This window comes from Cutaneotrichosporon oleaginosum, assembly GCF_008065305.1.
Source record: "Cutaneotrichosporon oleaginosum strain ATCC 20508 chromosome Unknown ATCC20508_contig08, whole genome shotgun sequence".
Classification (NCBI taxonomy): domain Eukaryota; kingdom Fungi; phylum Basidiomycota; class Tremellomycetes; order Trichosporonales; family Trichosporonaceae; genus Cutaneotrichosporon; species Cutaneotrichosporon oleaginosum.
In genome coordinates, this window is record NW_027072177.1 from 597,118 (window position 1) to 618,514 (window position 21,397).

General features: G+C 63.7%; 9 protein-coding genes across 9 annotated transcripts; 6 read left to right on the forward strand and 3 right to left on the reverse strand.

Annotated features, from left to right (window-relative positions):
• Nucleotides 1-5: 5 nt before the first annotated feature.
• On the forward strand, nt 6-977 carry COLE_07840 (uncharacterized protein; the record flags this gene model as incomplete). The annotated part of the gene is made up of 1 exon (XM_018420093.2): nt 6-977. The coding sequence occupies one exon, from the start codon at nt 6-8 to the stop codon at nt 975-977; it is 972 nt and encodes a 323-aa protein (XP_018278814.2).
• A 694-nt stretch (nt 978-1,671) lies between these two features.
• On the forward strand, nt 1,672-3,486 carry COLE_07841 (uncharacterized protein; the record flags this gene model as incomplete). The annotated part of the gene is made up of 2 exons (XM_018426672.2): nt 1,672-1,942; nt 1,973-3,486. The coding sequence occupies 2 exons, from the start codon at nt 1,672-1,674 to the stop codon at nt 3,484-3,486; spliced, it is 1,785 nt and encodes a 594-aa protein (XP_018278815.1).
• A 320-nt stretch (nt 3,487-3,806) lies between these two features.
• COLE_07842 (uncharacterized protein) lies at nt 3,807-4,954 on the reverse strand (the record flags this gene model as incomplete). Its single annotated transcript, XM_018426673.2, has 4 exons — nt 3,807-3,906; nt 3,947-4,404; nt 4,500-4,803; nt 4,836-4,954. The coding sequence occupies 4 exons, from the start codon at nt 4,952-4,954 to the stop codon at nt 3,807-3,809; spliced, it is 981 nt and encodes a 326-aa protein (XP_018278816.1).
• Nucleotides 4,955-5,702: 748 nt separating this feature from the next.
• COLE_07843 (uncharacterized protein) lies at nt 5,703-6,822 on the forward strand (the record flags this gene model as incomplete). Its single annotated transcript, XM_018423160.2, has 3 exons — nt 5,703-5,738; nt 5,771-5,945; nt 5,978-6,822. 3 exons carry the CDS (start codon nt 5,703-5,705, stop codon nt 6,820-6,822), a joined length of 1,056 nt encoding a protein of 351 aa, XP_018278817.1.
• Nucleotides 6,823-8,080: 1,258 nt separating this feature from the next.
• On the forward strand, nt 8,081-8,948 carry COLE_07844 (uncharacterized protein; the record flags this gene model as incomplete). The annotated part of the gene is made up of 2 exons (XM_018426674.2): nt 8,081-8,576; nt 8,677-8,948. The coding sequence occupies 2 exons, from the start codon at nt 8,081-8,083 to the stop codon at nt 8,946-8,948; spliced, it is 768 nt and encodes a 255-aa protein (XP_018278818.1).
• Nucleotides 8,949-9,368: 420 nt separating this feature from the next.
• Nucleotides 9,369-9,584, forward strand: COLE_07845 (uncharacterized protein; the record flags this gene model as incomplete). Its single annotated transcript, XM_018423161.2, has 1 exon — nt 9,369-9,584. The coding sequence occupies one exon, from the start codon at nt 9,369-9,371 to the stop codon at nt 9,582-9,584; it is 216 nt and encodes a 71-aa protein (XP_018278819.1).
• Nucleotides 9,585-12,950: 3,366 nt separating this feature from the next.
• COLE_07846 (uncharacterized protein) lies at nt 12,951-14,185 on the forward strand (the record flags this gene model as incomplete). The annotated part of the gene is made up of 2 exons (XM_018423162.2): nt 12,951-13,064; nt 13,325-14,185. The coding sequence occupies 2 exons, from the start codon at nt 12,951-12,953 to the stop codon at nt 14,183-14,185; spliced, it is 975 nt and encodes a 324-aa protein (XP_018278820.1).
• A 34-nt stretch (nt 14,186-14,219) lies between these two features.
• COLE_07847 (uncharacterized protein) lies at nt 14,220-16,493 on the reverse strand (the record flags this gene model as incomplete). Its single annotated transcript, XM_018427519.2, has 5 exons — nt 14,220-14,500; nt 14,546-14,858; nt 14,963-15,226; nt 15,297-16,300; nt 16,373-16,493. 5 exons carry the CDS (start codon nt 16,491-16,493, stop codon nt 14,220-14,222), a joined length of 1,983 nt encoding a protein of 660 aa, XP_018278821.1.
• Nucleotides 16,494-17,051: 558 nt separating this feature from the next.
• Nucleotides 17,052-18,878, reverse strand: COLE_07848 (uncharacterized protein; the record flags this gene model as incomplete). Its single annotated transcript, XM_018421367.2, has 4 exons — nt 17,052-17,962; nt 18,070-18,351; nt 18,435-18,533; nt 18,617-18,878. 4 exons carry the CDS (start codon nt 18,876-18,878, stop codon nt 17,052-17,054), a joined length of 1,554 nt encoding a protein of 517 aa, XP_018278822.1.
• Between the last annotated feature and the right edge of the window lie 2,519 nt (nt 18,879-21,397).

Below are 21,397 nucleotides of genomic sequence, written 5' to 3' on the forward strand. Positions count from 1 at the left end.
GCACGATGGTATTGCACGATGGGTTTAGAGAGGGTGCGAGAGTCGCGTTCCGCACCCTCCCCCCACCCCACGGGTCGCCGCTTACCCCAGGCTTCTTTTATGTCACTGGCCACGGTCTGGATCCCGCGTACCTCGACTCACTGCTTAAGCGCGGCCACGAGTTTTTCGAGCTTCCAGAGGAGACGAAGAACTCGATCCACATCTTCAAGAGCCAGGATGGCGTGAGAGGATACCAAAAGATCGGAGAGAATGTCACGTACGCCAAGCGCGACCAGCAGGAGGCACTAGACATCTACCCCGAGCCGATGGTTCTCTCGGCGGAGCAGTTGAACGGGTCGCAGCTGTGGCCGAGCGAAGACGACCTCCCAGGCTTCAAGGCCGCCATGCTCGAGTACACAGCGAAAATGACACGCGTCGGGCACGCCTTCATGCGCGCGATGTGTGACGCACTCGGCCACCCTGAGGTCTTCGATGCCCTGCAACAAGACAACTACTGGGTGCTCCGCGTGATCGGGTACCCGCCGCTCCCGGACAACTTCGACCCCGAGAAAGGTATCTCGTGCGGCGCCCACACCGACTACGGCTGCCTCACGTTTTTGCTTGCGGACGACACGCCGGGAGCACTCCAGGTCGAGGCCAAGGACGGGAGCTGGATCGCCGCCGACGTCGTGCCCGGCGCGTTTGTTGTGAATATCGGAGACATTATCGACACGCTCACGAGCCACACATACAAGAGCACGTACCACCGCGTTATTCACAAGGGCTCGCGGTACCGCGTATCGATGCCGTTCTTCTTCGAGCCGCCCCGCGACTTCCTCGTTACGCCGCTGCAGAGCCTCGTGCCGCCCGGCGCTAAGGCTGTCGAGCCGTTCACGTACTTTGACCACCTAAAGCGCATGATCTACAACCACTTTGTGGCGGCGGACAAGCCGCTGCCGGGCAAGGCGAATGCGAACCCGCTCACCCAGCGCGGGTGAGGAGCTAAGAGTATGATAGTGAGGAGCGGAGGGATTGTAAAGTTGTCAAGGGATAAGCAAGGGAGCAGCGGATGTTGTAGCGGAGTGCATAAAAGAACCAGAATTTGGCTAGGAGCGGCGAGTGAGATGAAGTCAGATCCACAGAGCGCAGGCTTTGCGTACTTGATAGAGGAGATTTGGTGCGGAACCTGGGTGACGTCGCTTGTGTAGATCTCTCGATGTTGCGCCGATCCGAGGCTGCCACTGTGCTGTAGCGGCGATCACAGCGATCACACAGTGCCACTCTTAACGGCCTACGTCGTTTCGAGGCGCAGTACTGGACGCGGTCACGAGCGGTCTAAGTCATTTGGATCACGCGCGACTGCCCAAGCGCGGCTCGTTTCGACGGATATAGATTTCGGCGACGGGTGGGGCTGGCCCCGGCGGATGTTGCCGCATCCCCTGTGCAATCGGTCGGACGACGCCGCCATGTCGACGCCATCGCATGTGGACTGCCAGCATCGCCCACTCCTCGATACTCGAGTAATAGAATCCACGACGAGCGACTGTGAGTTTGCTGCCGGGGTCATTGGCGACTTGGCGGATGGGTTGGTGAGGCTGGCCGGTGGCGGCCGGGATCTGCCCGGCGCCGCTCGTCCCGTTCTGCCGGTCCGATGCCGTGCCGGTTGCCACTGAGCACGACGGCTGACCACAGATGACGCCGCCCCACGAGCGCACGCCGCTGCTGGCGCCGCGCCGCTCGTGCTTCCCGCAGCTGTACCGCGTGTACTTGGTGTCGTTTGTAGTCGGGATGACGTTCAGCTTCACGCAGACGGCGTTGATTTACTCGTTCCGCACGATGACATGCGACGAGTACTACAAGACGCACGAATGGGACGGGCTGGGGGACCGGTGTGCGATCCACGCGATCGAGAGCGCCACGGCGCGCAGCGTCGCGCTCATGAGCTCGATCACGACGGGATGCAGTGAGTGCCTTCGTGACGCCGCTCACGCAGCCCTCCTCAACCTCTTCACCTCAGCATGGTTTATTTCCCGCTTCGGTGTCAAGGCCGCCATGTTCCAGCAAACATTCTGGGCGGCGCTGCGCAACCTCACCCAAATATATGCGCAGACGCTCGGTGGCCGCGCCGGCATGCTGATCATCACGACGACGCAGCTGTTCAACACGCTCGGCTCGGCGGGCGGCTTCCAGCTCTGCGCGAACGCCTTCGTCGCCGGCCTCTCGCCCGACGCCGAGCGTACCGCCAACTTTGGCGTTCTCGGCGGCGTGTTCATGTTCGGCTCGGGGATCGGATACACCGCCGGCGGCGTGAGCGAGCGCGTGTGGGGATACCTCGCGCCGTTCCAGGGCGCGTTCTGCCTCCTCGTCCTGTCGACGTTGTTCGGCATATTTTTCCTGCCGCACTTCACGCCCGAAGCGAAGACGGAGGAGCGGAGGAGCTTCCTCGCCCCGCTGCGCGTGTTCGTGCCGCGCCGGCGCGCGACGGGCGGCAGAGACTGGAACCTCACGCTCCTCGGCCTCGGCACCTTCTTCTCCGTCCTCGCCACGGGGTATGTGCCCATGATGCTCCAGCTGGTCGCGACAAACGTGTTTGGCTTCACGCCCGACACGAGCGGATACATGCTGAGCCTGAATCTCCTCGTCCGCGGCTTCTTCCTCACCCAATGTTTCCCGCACATGATTACGGCGGGGCGGCGCTGGCTCTCTCCCACGCCTACGACGACCGCGAAAGCGCCTGTCGACTCACCGTCGCCGTCGTCGTCGTCGTCCTCCTCATCCCCATCCAAAACACCATCACCCGGAATGCTCTCCTCCCCCACACTCCCAACACCGCCCTCTCCCGCCTCGCCCACCAAGTTGTCCCGCACCTCCCATAGTCCCGGGAGCAAGTCGCGGCGCCCTTCACTCCCGAACCTCCCCGCCCCGCCCATCCCAAACATCCCACGGCGCCGCTCGCGCTCGCGGCGCAACTCGGCCTCTCCTTCGGCTTCGGCTTCGCCGGCCGCGTCCTCGTTCCTCGCGCCGGCCCCCGAACACCCGTTCGACGCGGACGGCGCCGAGCTCCCCGACGCCGCGGGCGCGCCGGTACTCGACCTCGCGCCGCCGCCCTCGCCCGGCGCACCGCTCTTCGACCTCCTCTTCCTCCGCTACTCGATCCTCCTCGACGGCCTGCTTACCGGCGCGGTGACGCTCGCGAGCGCGCCGTGGCACATGTATGCGGCCGCGGGCGTGCTGCCCTTCGCGAGCGGGACGGGGCCCGCGAGCAAGGGCGTCACGCTCGAGTTCGTGCCGAGCCACGAGCGCGCGCATGCCCTCAGCGCCATTGCGCTCGTGGAGAAGCTCGCGCAGGTCACGACGATTGGCGTGTTTGGGTATGCGTTTTCCGCGTTGAGCGACGCGGGGCTGCCGACGCTCGTCTTCGCCGCGAATGGCGCGGTCGCGTGGTGCGGGTTTGCGTTGCTCCTCCCTGTTCGGTTGCCACGGGCGGCGCCGGGGGGCGGGGTGTAGGACACTGTGGCTTGTTGTATCATCGAACATCACTTGCATGCACAAGATTTGAGTTGACGAGGCGGTGTTAGGGTGGTCGCCCAATGTAGGCCGTAAGGCGGTGTGTTGTTGCGATACCATGGTGTGTCGCCGCCCACCTCCTCATAGAGTACAACCTTCATCTCGCTATCTACTCTGCCACAAATTATGACCCGAGTACCGGTACTGCTATACACACAATTACTAGGCTACAATGTCGCCTCCTGAGGGTGGAATCTCGTCCTCCGCGCTTCGGCAGACGCGCGGAGGTTTTGGGACGGGTTCGCGATGTGCCAAGCTCGCTAGTCGAAGCTGAGATTGGCGCTGGCGATAACCGTCGGGGTTGGAGTCGGAGAGGTGGTGGCCAACTCAGCCAAGTCAATGCACGACTGCGTGGGGGTGCTGTCGTCAGTCAAGATTCACCCTCGCCCACTAGACTCACAAATCGTAATAGGTGTTCTGAAGCCCCCACCAGCTGCCGGCCTCCTCGCAGGGCCAGAACGGGCACTCGGGGCAGCGGCGGCCGCACGCGCGCACTGCGATGCCCGGGACGTCCTCGGCGGCCTCGAGCACGCCAGCGTTCTCCATGTCGTTGGCAAAGCGGCGGGCGGCGGCGACATTGCCGCTCGCCCAACTGGTCCATGCACGCACGACGGCGGCGGGGATGAGGTTGGCGAGGGGCGCGATGATGCCAGTGCTTCCGCCGAGAGACATGTGGAGGGACGAGGTGCACTGGAACGTAGCGAAGCCGGTGATGTGTTTACCGCCCGTGCTAGGGCGCCACGACACGAGGCCGACGATGTTGCCGTGTGCCGCGAGTGTGTGCAGCAGAGCCGAAGAGATGGCGGGCGTGCCGGCCGTCTCGTAGAGGATGACGGGGATCTTGGACCACTTTGCCACCTGATGTCAGCATGTCTCAAGGAAGACCGAAAGGAGGCGTTGTGGGAAGCGACGTGGGAACAATCACCCCATTGTACCCCCTTGATTTGACTCACTCTCGTGAAGAATGAGGCGATTTGGTGCTCGGTCGTCGCGTCGGCGGGTGCATGCACGAGCACGTAGTCGGCGCCGAGCTGATGGGCGTACACACACCTCTCGATGGTCCGAAACAAGGTGCTTGCGCTGGTGCCGACGACGAGGGTGGGGTATGACGTGCGCGAGATTGGCCCCGGCTTGGCGGAGGCGCAGATGGTATCCTTGGCTGCCTGGATGGCGGCTTTGTACTCGGGTACGGGGAGGTCGGTGGGATCGCCGCGACCTGCGTGAACAAGGATGCCTTGGACGCCTTCGGCGACGACGCTTGGATCAGCGAGAAACGGAGGGTGGCGTACCGGTCAATCTGCTTGCAGTACGCGTCGAGGTCGAGCGCGTCTGAATTGGGCTTGGTCCATGAGAGGAGGGGTACGTAGACCCCAGGAAGGGGGATGAGTGCGGGTGTCTTGTTCTTCATGTTACACTGGAGAGTGATGATGGAGAGTGGAGAGATGGCGAGGATGGATGTTGTGAGCGTGAGAGAGGCCCCTTTGCCGGATGACCTCCACTTCCGACTCGATCCTCGGAAAATGCAAATGATGTCACAATTCCGGACAAGCTGTCATGCATTACGCCAGACTCTTCACACTACGCACACCCCTTCCCAATGCATTCTGCACGCGCTGCACGCGTCGTCGCATCTTCGCATGCTATAGAGACGCGCTCCCAACATGTGCATATGCGTGGTGGGTGCTGGAGGAGTCATGTTGCAGTTTATCCGCGGGTGGGGGATGTGACTCTCCGGGTCGGGCTGAGGATGCCGCTGACAGCTGGAAAAGAGTCGCCGCCACCGCATCAGCGCGAAGCAGGCGGCTGTGGAGCTCTACGGGACATGGTGTCGCGCACGGCAGCCCAAGACCTCCGCGTCTCCGCTCAAGTCATGTAGCACGAGCCTCCCGCCCTCCATCGCCGTCTCTGTGCTCGACGGCGAAATGCGGCGGTCCCTCGGCACAAGAGACGCTCCGAACTTGGAAACGCCGCCGCTTGGCCAGTGTTCAGGCATAACCTGGACGCCGAGATGAGGTCGGGCTTATCCGACACTTGCGCGCGCAGGCTCGCGCCTCTCGGTTGCCCACCATGCCACGACCGGCTGGCGCAGGCTGGAGACTGACTTATGCACTTATGCTCGAGCTACCTCGCTCACCTCTCACCTCCCACACACCATTATGCTCACAGTCAACGCCACGGGGAGCCCTTACGAGGCAAGCTCGGCTAGCGGCAACGCTGACCCCAGCTCGGGAAGCAGCATGGCGAGGCGGCGCGCGAGCTGGTGTACGGCACCAAGGCGTTTTACGAGGCCTTCTTCATGAAGATGGCCAAGCTGGACTGGCCGCGCGTCGAGGCCGCCGCAGAGCAGTGGAAGCCCTTCCTTGACGCCAAGTACCCGCAATATGTTGAGGAGATGCAGGGTGGGTCTATCTGTTACAGCGGCTGATACCAGGCCTGGCGGACGCAACCGACCTCCCCCTCGCGACAATTATCGCGCTCAATGTGCGCACCGAAGTCGCCTTTGGGATGTACAGCGACGGATGCACGTCGCTGTCGGTACACGCGCCCGGCACGGCGATCCTCGCGCAGAACTGGGACTGGAAGGTCGCGCAGCGCGAGAACCTCATCACGCTCAACCTCAACGGCAAGATCAGCTTCGTGACGGAAGCGGGCATCATCGGCAAGATCGGGCTGTGTTCCGCCGGCGTCGGCGTGTGCCTGAACGCCATCTCTGCGCTCGGCGTCGCGCACGACAAGCTGCCCGTGCACCTCGCACTGCGCGCCGCCCTCGACTGGGCCGAGGAGATGACCGAGGACCGCAAGGCCCGCGCCATCGTCGACCGGCTTAAGCGCGAAGGCGTGGCGAGCGCGGCACACATCTTCGTCGCGGACCAGCACGAGGGCATCGGCCTCGAAGTCAGCTGCAAGGACGCCGTGGAGGTGCGCCGCACCTCCGTGCCCGCCGGCACGGCGGTGCTGCACTCGAACCACTATGTCGAGGAGCACCCGGAGGTCAAGCTCGGCGCGGCGTTCCTGCACGATTCGCCGAACCGGCTCGCGCGCATTGAGCAGCTCGTCCGCGCCGACGAGGGGCCCGTTACGCCGGGCGCGGTAACGGCGTGGCTGTCCGACGAGGAGAACTTTCCGGGCTCGATCTGCCGCGACAAGACCTCGGCAGGTGATTCCGAGACGCTGTTCAGCATTATCATGGACCTCGAAAAGGCCACGGCACGCGTCAAGGTCGGCAAGACGAACGGGGACGGTGAGGTGTTCACGCTTGCGCCGCAGCGTGCGTAGGGATGATGGTTGGGTTGTATGGTGCTATGTGAGAGTGTTTGCAGTGCGTGGTCGACCACCTTCCTTGCTACTGACTCTTCTTGTCAGTCTTCACCTTTCGTCTTCTAACCACTTCGTCGACTACTGATCAGCTACTGACCAACGACATGATGCCAGAGCTCGCCGACGCCCTCCGCTCGGTGTTCGCGACGGGGCGCCTCCCGCTCTCCAACGATTCCTCGTTTTGCCCCGTCCTCAGTCCAGCTCTCTTTCTCCTCTACACGCTGGCCTTCGTATATGCCTCAGCATGCTCTGTGGCCATCCAAGTCTACCAACACTTCTCGTCCGACCCCCAACGCGCGCACAAAGCCATGGCGAGCTACCTCTCCAGCTTCCTCCTCTGCGTCCTCCTCGGCCTCCGTCGCCATCCGCTGGCGTACGTCGGCCTCGCCGCGCCGCTCCCATCTTCCCTTGTCGACAGGGTGGCCGTCGCGGCTTTGGTCACCCCCTTCGTCCGTCTCGAGGCTGCCCTCCGTCCCCTCGCGGGTCGGCTCGACGCCGCTCTCCCCGCCCCGGCCTGGGCGCCTAGCCCGGGCTGCCCATCATCCAAGACCCTCTGGCTGTGGTGGCGTCCTGTGCGCGTGGCGATGCGCCAGCTTGTCATCTGCGGGGCGGCGCTCGCGCTCGATATCGCCTTTGGTTCAGCTCTGTACGTGCCAAAACGGCTGAGCTCATCCCAGCTCTGAGCTGGCTACTGCGCAGGCAGCTCGCGCCATCGCCATTGCATGCGGTGCAGAAGTTGGCGACCCGTACTTTGAAGCCCTGCACCTTGCTTTCGGTGTGGTCGAGGCTGTCGAGCCAAGCCTCCCACGTGAAGCAGTGTTTGACCTCTCAAAGTTCGTCTGCCAGGCGATTGATCTCGGCCCATACTCCTGCAGTCATGGAGGCCAGCGCCGGTCTCAACCCCAGCCATTCGTCGACCGACATTGAGAGGGACCCAGTATGGTGGTGGGCGCAGTGGACATGAAGATGCCTACGGATAGGTAGTGCATGCAGCACGTTCTGATCATGGTAGACCGTGCAGATCTAGGCCATCCTCTGCCCCATCTCCGCTCCGTCGACCTCGAGCTGCAGTCCATGCACCCACCGGCACCGGGCGAAGATCTCCGAGCAATCGGCGATGGCCGCGGGATGCGCGCTTCGTTACGCGCGCTTCACCTGCCGTTCCGCAACTCTCGACCATCCAACACGACTCAACTCCCCACCTCCCCTCACCACCATGAAGACGCTCCTCGTCCGCCCCCCCTCGTCCCGCCTCGCCGAAGGCCAAATCACGCACATCGCGAAACCCGCGAGTGTATCATACACCGCGGCCCTCGCCCAATGGCAGGCGTACTTGGACATCTTCCGCGCCGAGGGCTGGGCGGTCGTCCAAGTCCCCGTGGCGGACGACTGTCCGGACTGCGTGTTCGTCGAGGACGCGGTGGTCATGTTCGGGGACGTGGCGGTGATCACGGCGCCCGGCACGCCGAGCCGCGCGGCAGAGCCCGTGGCCGTCGAAGCCGCGATTCGCGCGCGCTTGCCCCACATCCGCGTGCACAGCATCACGGGGGACGGCACGCTCGACGGCGGCGACGTGCTCAAGGTCGGCAAGGACGTGTATGTCGGTCTTGGGGGACGCACGAACGGCGAGGGCATCAAGCAGCTGCGGCGGATCGTGCATGCTGAAGGGTATACGCTGCACGCTGTGCCGGTGACCAAGGCGCTGCACCTCAGTGAGTGGGGGCTCGGGAGACAGAGGACGGAGAATATAGGGGGCGAGAGAGGAGAGAGAGAAGAACACAAAGGCGAGGCAATAGCAAGACGCTCACACAGAATCCGCGGTCACTGCCCTCCCGGATGGCACCGTCATCGGATACCTCCCGATCGTGGACAACCCGCACATCTTCCCCCGCTTCATGCCGATTCCGGAGGAGCACGGCGTCGCCGTCGTCGTGCTCTCCGACGAGCACGTGCTCATGTCGAGCGACGCGCCCGAGACCGCCGCCCTCCTCCGCCGCATGGGGTACACGGTCACGACGGCGGGCATCTCCGAGTTCGAGGCGCTCGAGGGGTGCGTGACGTGTCTGTCGGTGCGTGTGCGGTAGTGAGGTCGGGATGAAATGTCTAGAGTCACAGTTCGTCAACGACGGACTGGCACGCTCACGCGGCTTGGCGGTCGCTCGGTGCAACTGACATCTCCTCTTGCAATGCTCACCCCGTTGACTGAACGCTCGGCTCTAACCTTGCGGTGTCTTGCCGCGCGCAGATCAATTGGGGAGCTTGCGCATGCCAAGGTTTGTACCGTCCTCCCGCTGCCAGCGACAGGTCATGATGCCACGACGCTTTTAATGCACTCATCCTTACTCTTGCTCGCGTAACTGCTCTCCTGCCACGGGGGAGGGTCGACATGAGAGTGGTAATTTCAGATGAACATGCTGGTTGAGAAACAAATTGACGACGAACCTCCAGAGCCAGTCCCAAGCTCTGGCCAGCCACAGTAACTGCGATCACGGCTGATATACATTATGCACATCGCGTACACGTACATACACGCGAGCTACGCCGCCTACGCCAGCGCTAGCTCATCCTCCACCTCGGCCCAGAACCGTCCCTCGTCCTCGCCCAGTGTGAGCGGGGCCACAAAGCGGCGCACGTCGTCCGCGTCCGCGCCCTCATCCCGCAGGCGGCGCAGCACGCCCGCGATGCGGCGAGCAGTTGACGGGGGCACGCCAAACTTGTGACCGTGAGGGCTGATCTCGGCCGCGCCGTCTTCAACTCCCGATTGCCGACGGCTCTCGTCCGCTTTCGCGGGGCTCTCTGCCCCACTCTCCCCGCTCTCGTCCCCCTCAGCACCGTCCCCGTCCCCGTCCCCCGCGACCGCACGCACCCACCATACCCGTAGCGCTAGGAGGACGGCACGCATGCCCGCCTCGTCGCCCCGTGCCGTCCCCGTCCGGCGGTCGGCCACGCGCCCCCGCGGATCGATGACGGCGGACCAGCCCACCTCCCTCGCCGCCCACGCAGCATACACCTCGGCGGTGGCGCGCAGCGCGGCCGCGCCCGTCGCGCGCACGCCCGAGCGCGGGTCGTGTCGCGGGGTGGGGGGCACGACGCGCGGGGACGACGTGCGCCGCGACGCGAGGTTCAAGCTGCGCAGGGACTCGGGGGAGGCGTGCGGTGCCGTCGGGGAGAAGTAGGAGCCGCTGTTCGCGCGCTGGAATATGCCTGGCGTCGCGGCGACGCGGGGGACGAGGGCGGCGCGCGCGAGCGCCGCCGCGGCGACCGCGAAGAGGAGGTCGGATTTGCGGCGCGCGCGGTCGTGCGGCGGCAGGTTCGCGGCGGAGAGGAGCGAGAGGGCGAGCTTGTAGCTCTTGCCGGCCGAGGCGAGCTCGTTCCATTGTACTTGGACGGCGAGGAGGGGCGCGTCGGCGCCGAGTGATGAGAGGGCCGAGCTCGAATTGCGGACTAGGCGCGGGCGCGTGGCTTGCCGCGCGGGGTTGAGAGGCGAGAGTGCGGGCGGGGGGTACAGAGGGGACAGAGGCTGGATCACGGGGCGCGGAGGACGCTGCACCAGCTTCAAGGGGGGAGGGGGCGGGGCGCGCTTGCGTGGAGAGGTCACGGCTGCGGGGTCGGGAATGGCGGGTGCCAGGCTGCTCTCCTCCTCTGGCTCTTCGGGGATGGGCGGCGATCCCGTTGAGGACAGCCACGAGCCCGAGCTCGAGCTCAGACCGGGCGTGTGGTCTGGCGGCGAGAACTCGGCGGTATGCGGCGTCGCGAGGGTGACGGACACCGGGGACGTGGCGAATATCGAGCTGCGCGCGCTCATGATTCCGGGGGTTGGCGGTGGAGCATCCTTGCCGAGGGAGCCGGCGTGCATAACGCGCGCATCAGCCAGTAGCTTGACGGCTTCGGCAGCCTGCTCGGCTGCCGCGGCTCCCCGGCTCCCGCGGAGCTGCTGGGCTAATTCGCGAGTTTGAGAAGCGAGTGTGGACAGCTCAGACAGGAGATCGTCCCAGTTGACATCTTCCCACCGGGCGTAAAACGCAAGGCGGTCGGCCGCAATGCGGGCGCCCACAAGCTGGATGTGTGTCACCAAGGCCGGTGCGCGCGCAAGGCTGGCCATGTTGGCTGCGTGAGCGAGCGCGTGATCGGCGAGCTCGGCGTGTGGCTCTGCACCATCGGGATCACTCAGGGTGGAGACGGCGGCCGCGGCCTCTGCGAGAGCGAGGAACGTGGCCGCGAGTCCAGGAGCTTCGAGCTCGAAGTCTCCCTTGGAGAGAGAGGACGCGTAGTCCATTTTCTCCGCTGCGACATCCTCAAACGCGTCGAGGGCGGATGTGGCGGCCTCACCAGCCTCCGATGTGAGATCGTCCCCTGGCGCTCTCAGGAGGGCGGAGAGACGCGCACAGATCGCCGCGCGCGTCTCGAGCGCCGGTCCGGAGCCCGCCGCCAGGGCCCGGGCGGCGCGTAAGTGTTCGACGGCCTCGGAGCGGCGACAGTGCGTTGACAGATGGTAGAGAACGGTCGCGAGTCGCAGTGCAGCCCATCCGCCTGGCTGCTGTGCGAGCGCAGCCTCGAACAACCCCGCGGCTGCGCGGAGGTGCCGCTCGGCGCCGGGACCTGTGTGCCCCAGCGCCTGAGAGCGTGTCTCGTGTGCACTCCCCGCTGCTGTCAGTTTGACCCCAGGTAAGCACGCCCGCAACTCACTCTCCATGCATGACACACAGTCTGTTCCGCTCGTGCGTATGCGCGGGCTGGGTGGCGTGGGGGCCTTGGCCATGCTCGCCCTGGTCCGCGGACGCAGGGATGACGCGTGCATTGGCCTGATCGAGGTGGTGCTGCTGGGGTGACTGTGGTACCGCTGCGGAAGCTGAGGAATCGAGGGGCTTAGGCGCGGCTGTGCTGGGTCGTCTCGACTTTGAGTAGGAGTGAGAGAGTAGTCGCTCGCAAAGAGAGACGATGAGCGAGACATGTTCATGGCCTGCGTCGAGAGGATGCTTCTGCCGTGCTCGTCGGGGTGGAGGGATGACGGTGGGGAATGGGGATCTTGGTGAGAGCAGTGCGTGTGTATCTGCTTCCTCCAGAGACACTTGCGACTGTGATCTCTGCGATGGCCGTGAGCGGCTGTGAGTTTGTGATCTTATGAGGAGAACGCAGAGGGACTGGCGGTAAATGACTGCGACGTGACCGCGTCAGCCGAGCGGCGGCGAGGCGGAGGGATCGGGAGAGTTAGAATGGGACGAGTGGGTGGCGGTGGCTGGGATCGAGGGTGGGCTGCCGGTGCCGCGGCAACCATCGCGTCGCGTTCTTCACAGCGCTCGGTTGAGCTGAGTGCAGCAGGCGGACGCGTCTTCAGCGTGGGAGCGTTGAGCTCAGAGGAGGGACGGAGATGATGGGGAAGAGTGAAAGAGGGGTGATGGAGGAGAAGAGGGCGGAGACGAGAGAGATGTTGAGCCAAGAGAGAGAGCGTCGGTGGCGTTATGAATGCAAGCCATCCATCCTCTGACCATCCTCCAGCTTGGCATGCTTCGCGGACTCTACTCCTCCACGGTCTCTCCAAGCTCTGGACATTGGATGCAGAGCATGTCCGTCTCTGCATGTCCGAGTGCTCGGCAACGCATTGTGGTGGTGGTTGCGGCTGGGGACGGAGGCATCAACAAGCCGAGGCGAGCGGCTGAGACGGAGGATGACGACGGAATGTCCGTGGCCACATTCCGTCGCAGTGAGCGCTCGCCCTGGGGTTCCGACACTCTGGCACCCTCCAACCAGCGACCACTTCCCAGCGGCGTCCTTGGGATGCGAAGTTGTGCATTCCATCACGATCAAGATATCATTACCTCACTGGGCGCCATGCAAAGAGGTGCGCTCGCTGCTTGCTGTGGCCGAGCACTGGAATCAGGGGGCAATTAAGCTGTTTAAGAGGCACGTGGAATGAATGTCCATGGGCCTATCCTGGGTTACGTGTGCCTACAGTTTGCCACTCAAACGCCTATCGCCCAGGAGATGTTAGGCGCACGCCAACCCCGCACTGATCCCTTATTGACGCTCGAACGCGCGCCGCGTCCACCACAGCACCTCCTCCTTCCACATTCACTCCATCGCTCACCATGTCCGGCGCCGTCCAGACATCGACAAACCTCTTCAGGCAGCTGGCATGGAGCGCGACCGTCCCACTTGAGATCCGGCTGGCCAACGCGACAGGACCAGTCGATCGCTACTTTGTGAGTGATGGCGAGGTCGCTTCTTGGCAGAGCTGGAGCGGTCTGGACTCGGACCATGAACGATCGATCGAGGGACGAGGCCAAATGACAGTGGCATAACAGGATGGAGGCGTAAGGCCGTGGCGTGCTCGCCGCTGCTTGATCTCGGCTGTCCATGACAAGGCGCTCCTTCGTCAATGCGGACATGTCGGCCGCCTCCGAGTCTCACTCTACCTGCCCCTGACCTCCGCCTTACCCGCCCACCCACCAGCTAACCCCAGATGCACGCACCACGCTACACCTACCTCGCCCTCCTCCTCCCGACCATCCGGGAACATCTGGTTGAGCTGGCGCTCGACGACGACGCGCTGGCAAGCACATCCGAGGCCGAATGGTGGTTCCAGCTCGACGCAACAGACTCGCCATTCGCCGGCGACGTGGTGCGGTGGCACTGGCCGCTCGACCTCGTCGACTTGAGCGCGGCGATGCTGCGCGGCTTGCCTCCCTCCCAGTCCCTCAACACGCGCACCTCTCCCCCATCTCTCTCCCCACCATCCCCCGTCTCCGAACCCCTCAAGCTCATCCTGCACCTCAAAGGCGCGCCGGCAGACAAGCTGGTAGTCCCCCCGTCGTTGGACGCGATCAAGACCTACTTCGTGAGCCAGGTCAAGGAGGCCGACTTTGTGCGCTGGGGCAACACGAAGCGCGTGACGGGGCTGCGCCGCGCCGACTTTGAGGCTGGGTGGGACGGCGTTGTCGCTGGCGACTACGACTTGCATGCGCGCATGGCTGGCCGCATCGTCCCCCTTCCAATTCCCAACACGCCTCCGACGTCGCCACAACCCGATGCCAAGACGGACAGCGCGTACACTGCACGCAGCCTTCCGATCCGCGTGTACCTCCCCGACGGCGCGCCACCGATACAATGCCCCGTGGCGCCGCTGACGGACGGCAAGCCGACGACGCTCCTCCAGATGCTCAGGACAATGCTCCCGCTCCTCTTTGAAGATGGGAATGCCCTCGCGCAGCCGATCGCACAGGGCATCCTGCTGCCGCCAGACGCGGACGTAGCCTGGCTCGCAGCATGCATGGCGGGTGCGGATGGGTGGCTGCGCATCGGCATCCGTCTCGTTGGCGAGTAGCTATATTTTGTATAATGTAACATATATATGTCGACTATCCTCCCTCGGTGAACAATCCCGCGGGCAGGTCGAACCAGTTGTGCAGGTCGCCGAGGAGCGGCTGGACAGCCCATGCCGGGAGGTGGCTGAGGCTGACGTCTGGCGGGGAGACGTACGGCGTCGCCTCGCCCTTCGCGCCGACGGCAGAATACGCCGTGCGCCGGAGGTCGAGGAGGACGTGGATTGCGTCCGGGAGGGAGGGGTTAGCCTCGGCATCGTACGCGCTCCCCGCCGCCCACTTGCGCTTGGCGCGTTCGAGGAGTTTGGTGTATTGGTCTGGTGTCAGGCATGTCCGGCGACGGGTAGGTAGGTCATACTCACTCGCCAAACTCCAATACGGCGCCTGCTCTTTCAACGCCGCGAGGATCTCCTCAAACTCGGCACATGGTGCGTCGCGGTGCGCGACAAAGTCGTGCACGAAAAGCACGCGGGCCGCGACCCACGTGCTCCATATGAAGAGGGGCGAGCTGGCCTTGCGCCATCCGAGGTCGCGCGCCGCGCTGCAGAGATGCGCGAGCGCGTGCGCGGACGCCATGCATGTGTCCCCGAAGGGCTGGGGCGGCGTGCCCGTGCCCAGCGCGGGATAGGCGTAGTATGCGTTCAGTTTGAGGAGGGTTGCGTGGTAGATTGCTTGCTGGTGTGAGCGGCGGCGGCGGGCGAGCCTGCGCGGCGGGCCGCAAGAGGGCCGTAGAGTCGAGGAGGGGATGGGGAAAGAGGAGAAAGGAGGGAGACACTCACGATCACAAGACTCATGCTGCCCGCCTCGAGCGGCGGGAGGTCGCTGAACCACCGCCGCGCAGCGGATGTGAGCGTCATCGTCATGTCTTTGCGGTGCTCGACTTCGCGCGCGTCGCTCGGCTCCACCGTGCGCGTTTGCAGCGTGTGCGCGCGCCCGAGCAGATCTAGCGCTTCGACGAGGTATGCCATTGGGCTGAGCTGCGCGGGGTTGGGCGGCGCGTCGCGGTGCAGCACGGGGGTGTAGAGCGGGGTGGTGTGCCATTCCTGGCGTCAGCGGTTCGACTCACTACGTATATTGCATGCACTCCTCGCGCTCGCGCTCGCATCCACTCACACTCCCAGCCCACAGCTCGTCGGCGCACGGCAAGCGCCGCTTGATCTCAAAGTCGGGGAGCGCAAAGTCCCATCCTGTCGAGACGCACGCGTATCGATCGAGACAAAATATCAGCCAAAACAGGCGCCTGCGGCTCTCGTCCTCCCCCCAATCCGCGGGCGGGGGGATGATGCTCGTCCTCGATAGGCTGTGCGCCGGCGCGCGCCGCTCGTCCTCGCTGATCAGGCCGAGATGCACGGCCGAGCGCGTGAGCAGCGCGAGGATGCCCCACGAGCTCGGGCCTTGCTCGCTGCCTATAAGGTCGAGGGCAAGCAGCGCAAGCGCTTGCACGGACGCGATGGAGGTGCTCTCGATCGCGTGCGAGAGGACGTGCGACTTGGCTGCGCGCCAGTACTGCTGCCGCGAGGAGGTGAGGCGGGGGTCCGAGGACAGGCGGAGCGTGACCACCACAATCGCGTATACCGTAATCGGCCAGGGGGGCGCGTAGGTCGCAGGACGCAAGATGGGGGCCCACGGTGCAATGTGCGAGAAGTAGAGCGCGATGAGGTCGCGCACTATGTCGTCTGGAGGGAGGAGGTGCGGGTCGAGAAAGCTCGTCGTGCTGCCCGCGCCGGGAGACGTGCCCCCGAAGCCTAGGTCGAGCGGCATGTCGGGCGAGATGATGGGCGTCGCACCTGCGAAGGGGAGGGGCGTGAGCAGCTCGCCCGCGGAGAGCCACTGCGACGTCGAGGGGGAGACGGAGGGGCCGGGGGCCGCGGCGGAGCCGGATGCCGCGGCAGGCTTGGGCTGCACCTGTGCCTGCGCCTGCGATAGCGAGGCGAAGCGCGCCTCGTGCTCCGCCAGCCGTGCCGCTTGCTCCGCGACACGCTCTTCGAGCGCCTCGATGCGCTTCGTCATGTCCGTACCAGTGCCGGGCCGCAGCCCGGGCTTGAGCTTGATAGGGTACACGCACTCGGCGGGGTTCTTGGCGCAATTATCGCATGTGGGTTTGGTCGAGTCGCATTCTGGTGTGAGCTCCTGCGTTGCTTGATCTTGCGCCCAAGAGGAGACGAGGAAACGGTCTCGAGGCTACATACTGATCTTGCGCGCACGGCACGGCGTGCATGTAATTGCAAGGGGTCTGTCCTCGATGCTGCTCTCGCGTCGGCGCTTGTGCCCGTGTATGGGTGTGGGTGGTGGGTCGCCCCAGCGGCCCATGGTGGGGAGGCAGTTGAGGGTGGGGAGAGGGGGAGGGGAGTGGACCGAGCGGTCCGAGGGAATGCCAAGTGGAGGTGAGTGCGGCGGCGAGGTGGTGTTGCTGAGACACGGAGCGGGAGGGTGATGCGTAGGTGCGGAGCGGTCCGTAAGCCTCGCAGAAGATGTCAAGTGGAGAGCTCGGCGTCGGCATGTTGTTCTGCCGTTCGGTGCCAGAGGTGGATTTGCTCCCGCCATGACGTTATCACGCAGGCACTGGACGTTTCCGACCTCTGGATAACGGATCTCCGGAACAGAATTACGTCGGAGCGCTCCGTCTGAATGACGAGCATTGCAACCTGCAAAAGTTCGCTAAAGTCTGTGGTGATCTGTCTTCGTGTGACGAGGCGAGCGACTGTGGCTTCATCCTCCCAGTGTCTTCAGATCAAGTGCCATGCCTATTGCCTTACAGATAGCTACTACACTAATCGTACACTCGCCTCCGTTCATCGTACACTCATAAACACGTCAATGCGGCGCGCAAGCACTCCGCTATCACACCCGCACACCCGCACACCCGCCTCACGCCATCGCCTCAGGCGGAATGGGGAGGAACTGGCCGATGATGACGGAGGGGAGGTCGAACACGTCGCGGCGGATGGTAAAGCACGCCGCACACGGCACAGTCTTCTTGTCGTTCTCGAGCGTGGTGGCCTGGAAGAAGTTCTGCGTCGTGTTCTCGAACGCGTGCTCGGCAAAGTTCTCCCAGTACTCGATCGTGCCCGCCTTGTTGAACAGCTGGTAGATGCAGGTACGGTTGCGCACGATCTCCTCCTCCTTCTTGCCTACGAGCTGGCAGAACTCGGGGGACACACACACGATCTCGCCTGTGCGCCGCCACACGGCGGTCGGCGTTGCCGAGTACGAGATGAGCTTTTCGAGTTCGATGAGGGTGCGTTGGAACGAGCGCTCGAGGAAGATCTCGTCATCCTCGCTCATAGGCATTTGGAGGGCGATCAGCGAGGGGCGGAAGGCCGCGAGGGCGCGCACGACGCGCAGGATGTCGTTCTTCTCAAAGTTTTGCGTCAGGTACTGCATCAGGATGTGGTAGCCTTCCGTGTAGTCGTAGGGCTTGAGGACGGTGCGGTAGACGTCGTCGGGGGTCAATTTGCGCGGCTTCGTCTCGACGTCCAAGTGTGGGATGGCGCCCATCTCGTCGTTGCCGGACCAAGTCCCGGGGAACATGGTCGTTGGCGACAGGTCGGCACCGAGCGTCTGCTGCAGTCCTGAGTCGTTGGTACCGAGGAAATCGGTCACGCTTGGCGGGTGCGAGGCGTTCGCCGGGTCAGGTAACCCGAGGTTGGACCAGACCGTCGGTGTCGACGCATCCGTCGTATTCCCCAGGTCACCTAATGGGAACGACGGGGAGAGGGAGCCGAACATGGAGTCGAACATCTCGTACTCGAGGTTGGCCGCGGCGGAGGCAGTGAAGTCTAGGGTCAGCACGGTGGCTCGAAGGCGGCGCGAGGGCGATCACGCGCGACCCAAGCTGCGCACGCCACAGGGACGCGTGGTCTGTGCTTGGTGGCTCATGACTCACTGAATGGGTTGTTGTCCTGCGCAGACCAGTCGAGTGTCTGGGGAGCGGTCTGGACCTCGGGCAAAGGTGCCGTGAGCCAGATGTTATCGGGGACGCGGACGGGGTCCAAGTTGGGCGGAGGCACGACGACGCCAGGGAGCATTGACACGGGGACATGGCCAAAGTTGTTGGCGTGGTTTGGCGGCGACGTGGAGGGGAACGAGGGCGGTGCTGCGGGTGGTGCAGCTGTTGGCTGGACTAGTGGTGCGGGAGGAGCGGCGGTAGGAGCGACGGGTGGGCGTGCTGCGGTGTAAGCGCTTGTGTATAGAAAAGCCGCAAAGCTCGACGAGTCGACCACGAGCCGACGGGCAAACTAATGTACTCACCCCGTTCATCGCCCTCCATGAGGTACTTTGCCTTTTTGCGCACACCCTCGACGCACTGGTCTCCGATCCCCTTCTTCATGCAGCGGTTACATGGGCGGCCTGATGATCAGTATGTTGGTGCGGGAGGATGCTGCGCGCCAAGCCTGTGTGCTATTGACGCAGTGCGACGCGGCCCCACTCACTCTCGTCGCAGGTGAGGTGGCTCTTCTGGCATGCGAGGCAGGCCTTTGCGACCTTTTTGCGAGTGGGCTTGCCGTCGGCGTTGCGCTTGGCCTCGCCCTTGCGTGGGGGGGACTTGCGAACTGGACCAATGTTGGAAGTCTGGTTGGTGGAGGTAGGGGATGACGAGGATTCAGATTCGGACTTGGAGAGCTTGCGCGCTGCGGCGGCGGTGCCGGAGGGCGCGCTCCATGAGCCCTGTCGTGCTGCCATTGTGTCTGTCATGCCTTGCGGCGTAGGAAACTGGGGAGGGGATGGATGGCGACGGCGAGAGGATGGATGGTGGAGTGGACTGATAGCAAAGGGAGAACCTCGGGTCTACTCGGCAAAATGGGGGGATGAGAGCCGTGTCCAGCCAAGGCAAAAAGATGCGACGATGCGTGGCTCCGGCGATGATTCGAAGCGTGGAGAAGTGGAGGCGGAAGGGATGTGCGGATGAGCGGGTGTAGAGTGGGATTGGAGTGGGGAAGAGTGCGGGGTATGTGGCGCTCGGTGGATCGGTGGCTCAAAATCGGCCTTTTAGATGGTGGTGGTCCCTCCGTCGTCAATGTCGACGATGGTGATGGCGATGGTGTCGACGAAAAGGTGGGAAGTAATTACGGGAGGCGATGCTCGAGATCCAGATAAGCGCGTCGGGGTCTGAGCGTTGTTGCGTTGTGAACAGGGCCAGCGGGGGTCACAGCGTTGATGACGACGACAGTGAGGGTCGAGGACGCTCTCGTTGACAGGCGACGTTGAGGAGGGGAGGTGAAGTGGTATGCGCTTGGCTTGGAGCTGGGTGCGATAACTTGCTAGCTGCTAGCTTGTAACAGCAGAGTGATGACGAGCAAGACGAGGGGGACGGGGCCAAGAAAGAAGAGTTGGATAGCTCTTTATGCATTCTGCCAACCAACAATGAGGGCGAGCGATGGAAACGACGATTCGAACAGAGCGCTGTGTGGGCCTGACACCTGCCCAAGACCAGGTGGAAGCTTGGGGGCGGCATGCTTGACAGATTGTCCTGTGGGATTGTGCCTGTAGTTGTGAGCGCCACGACCGAGAGAGCGAGCAAGCGAGAGCGCAAGGAGATCAAGCTGATGTGAGGAGGAATAGAGGAGGTAGGAGGGGGAGAGTCGGCGCCGCCGATGTGAGCAGGGGCTCAGGGGGGGTTGATGAAAAACCCTTTGTGCCTGAGGTTTACCCATCTACGACCCCGCACACCCCGCACTCTCCCTTTCCCTCCCTTCAAATCACAAGGTTTTGGGTAAATTCCCCTCATTTCGCTCATTTTCCATCCACTCCCTCCCTCCCTCTTTCCCTTCTCCTTCCGTCGCAGATGCTACAGGCTGGACTCGGAACAGCTCGCACGATTTTCTTGCAGCTCTGGTGCTCTGGTCTGATGCTTGATGATGATAGATACCGGCGGAGCAACGCACGAGCGCTCAAGGTCCTGGATACCGCTAGATACCTCGTTACTGACCACCGCGCGGTGTTCACGTCGACGCCGAGCTCGCTTGCGCAACGCCGCCGTCATTCGGCGCCTTATGCTCATCTCATCACATCACATCAGCCATTTTAGCCATCACAACACCGCGCCACACTGTATCCCCAGCGTGTGCCCCGCACCCCCCTGCATGCTGCTCCCAGTATTCTACGATGAATCGCGTGAATCACGCAGCAGCCCTGCGGGGTGTGGGGTTTAGCCTGATGGCCTTGATCGTCGGCGCCGCCGACACTGACGGCGGCGTCACGGGGTCCATCTGAACGGACGGGCGCGCCCTGAGCGATGAGCAGGACGACGGGAAGGGGGAGGGAGGACGGCCAGGAGGATAGCGAGGGCGAAAATACCAAACGCGGGGTGGCGGGGTGGCCGTGATACCAAACATGATACCAAACGTGCCGCCGGATTTGTGATCTCTCCCACCGGCTATCCGGCTAGCGTCACAATCTCAGTGTTGGAGCTGACTGTCCACGTGGCGTCCCGTGCCTCGAGCGCGCTGATTCGCTCGGCAAAGCAAACCAAGTGAATGACCGGAGGTGCTGGACGCTGCTGATGAGGAATTATGGCTCCCATTCTGGGTGCAGGTCACGTTTGGATCCAGGGTCGCAATCAAGCTTCCTCTGCTCTTCTGCCCTCACCCTTCCGCGGAGCATGCCGGCACACATGACCCTGATGTTCCTGGGGCTACGGTCTGTGCAGAGTGGGGCCAGGCGGGGTGGGTGGAGGACAGGCACGGCGGAAGACGAGGCGGGCGCTGGGGGGCGCAAGGGAGAATCAGGGACCAGCATGTTGGCGCGGCGTACCTGACAGATATCGTGGCGTGCCTGATTTCATCTCGCGTCAGCGTCTGATGCTGACGCGCCATATCAATCCCCGGGCAGCAGTTACCGGGGCTTCCATCGCGTGTTCGTATCTTGTCGCCTCCATCTTTTGGGGCAAATCTATACGTCACCCGCGATCACTCGGCCCCCGACACCCCCGGCAGGCCCGGCTACTTTCCTGCCATGCCATTGAGGCCGAGGTGATCGAGCGCTGCGCAATATGTCTCCTGGCTCGTACCCCTCGCCTCCACTCCGTTCCTTCCCGACACATCTCGGTGTTATCACGCTGATTGCCTTGCTGATTGCAGAATTGAATGCCGGACCGGGCAAGTAGCGGCGGAGTAGGTAGTGTCACCGCTGTCGCGTCTCGTGATGGTCGTCGAGCTCGTCGCTACTAGCACCATGCTGTCACCTAGCGTTGCAGTACCAGTCTGTCGCCCAAC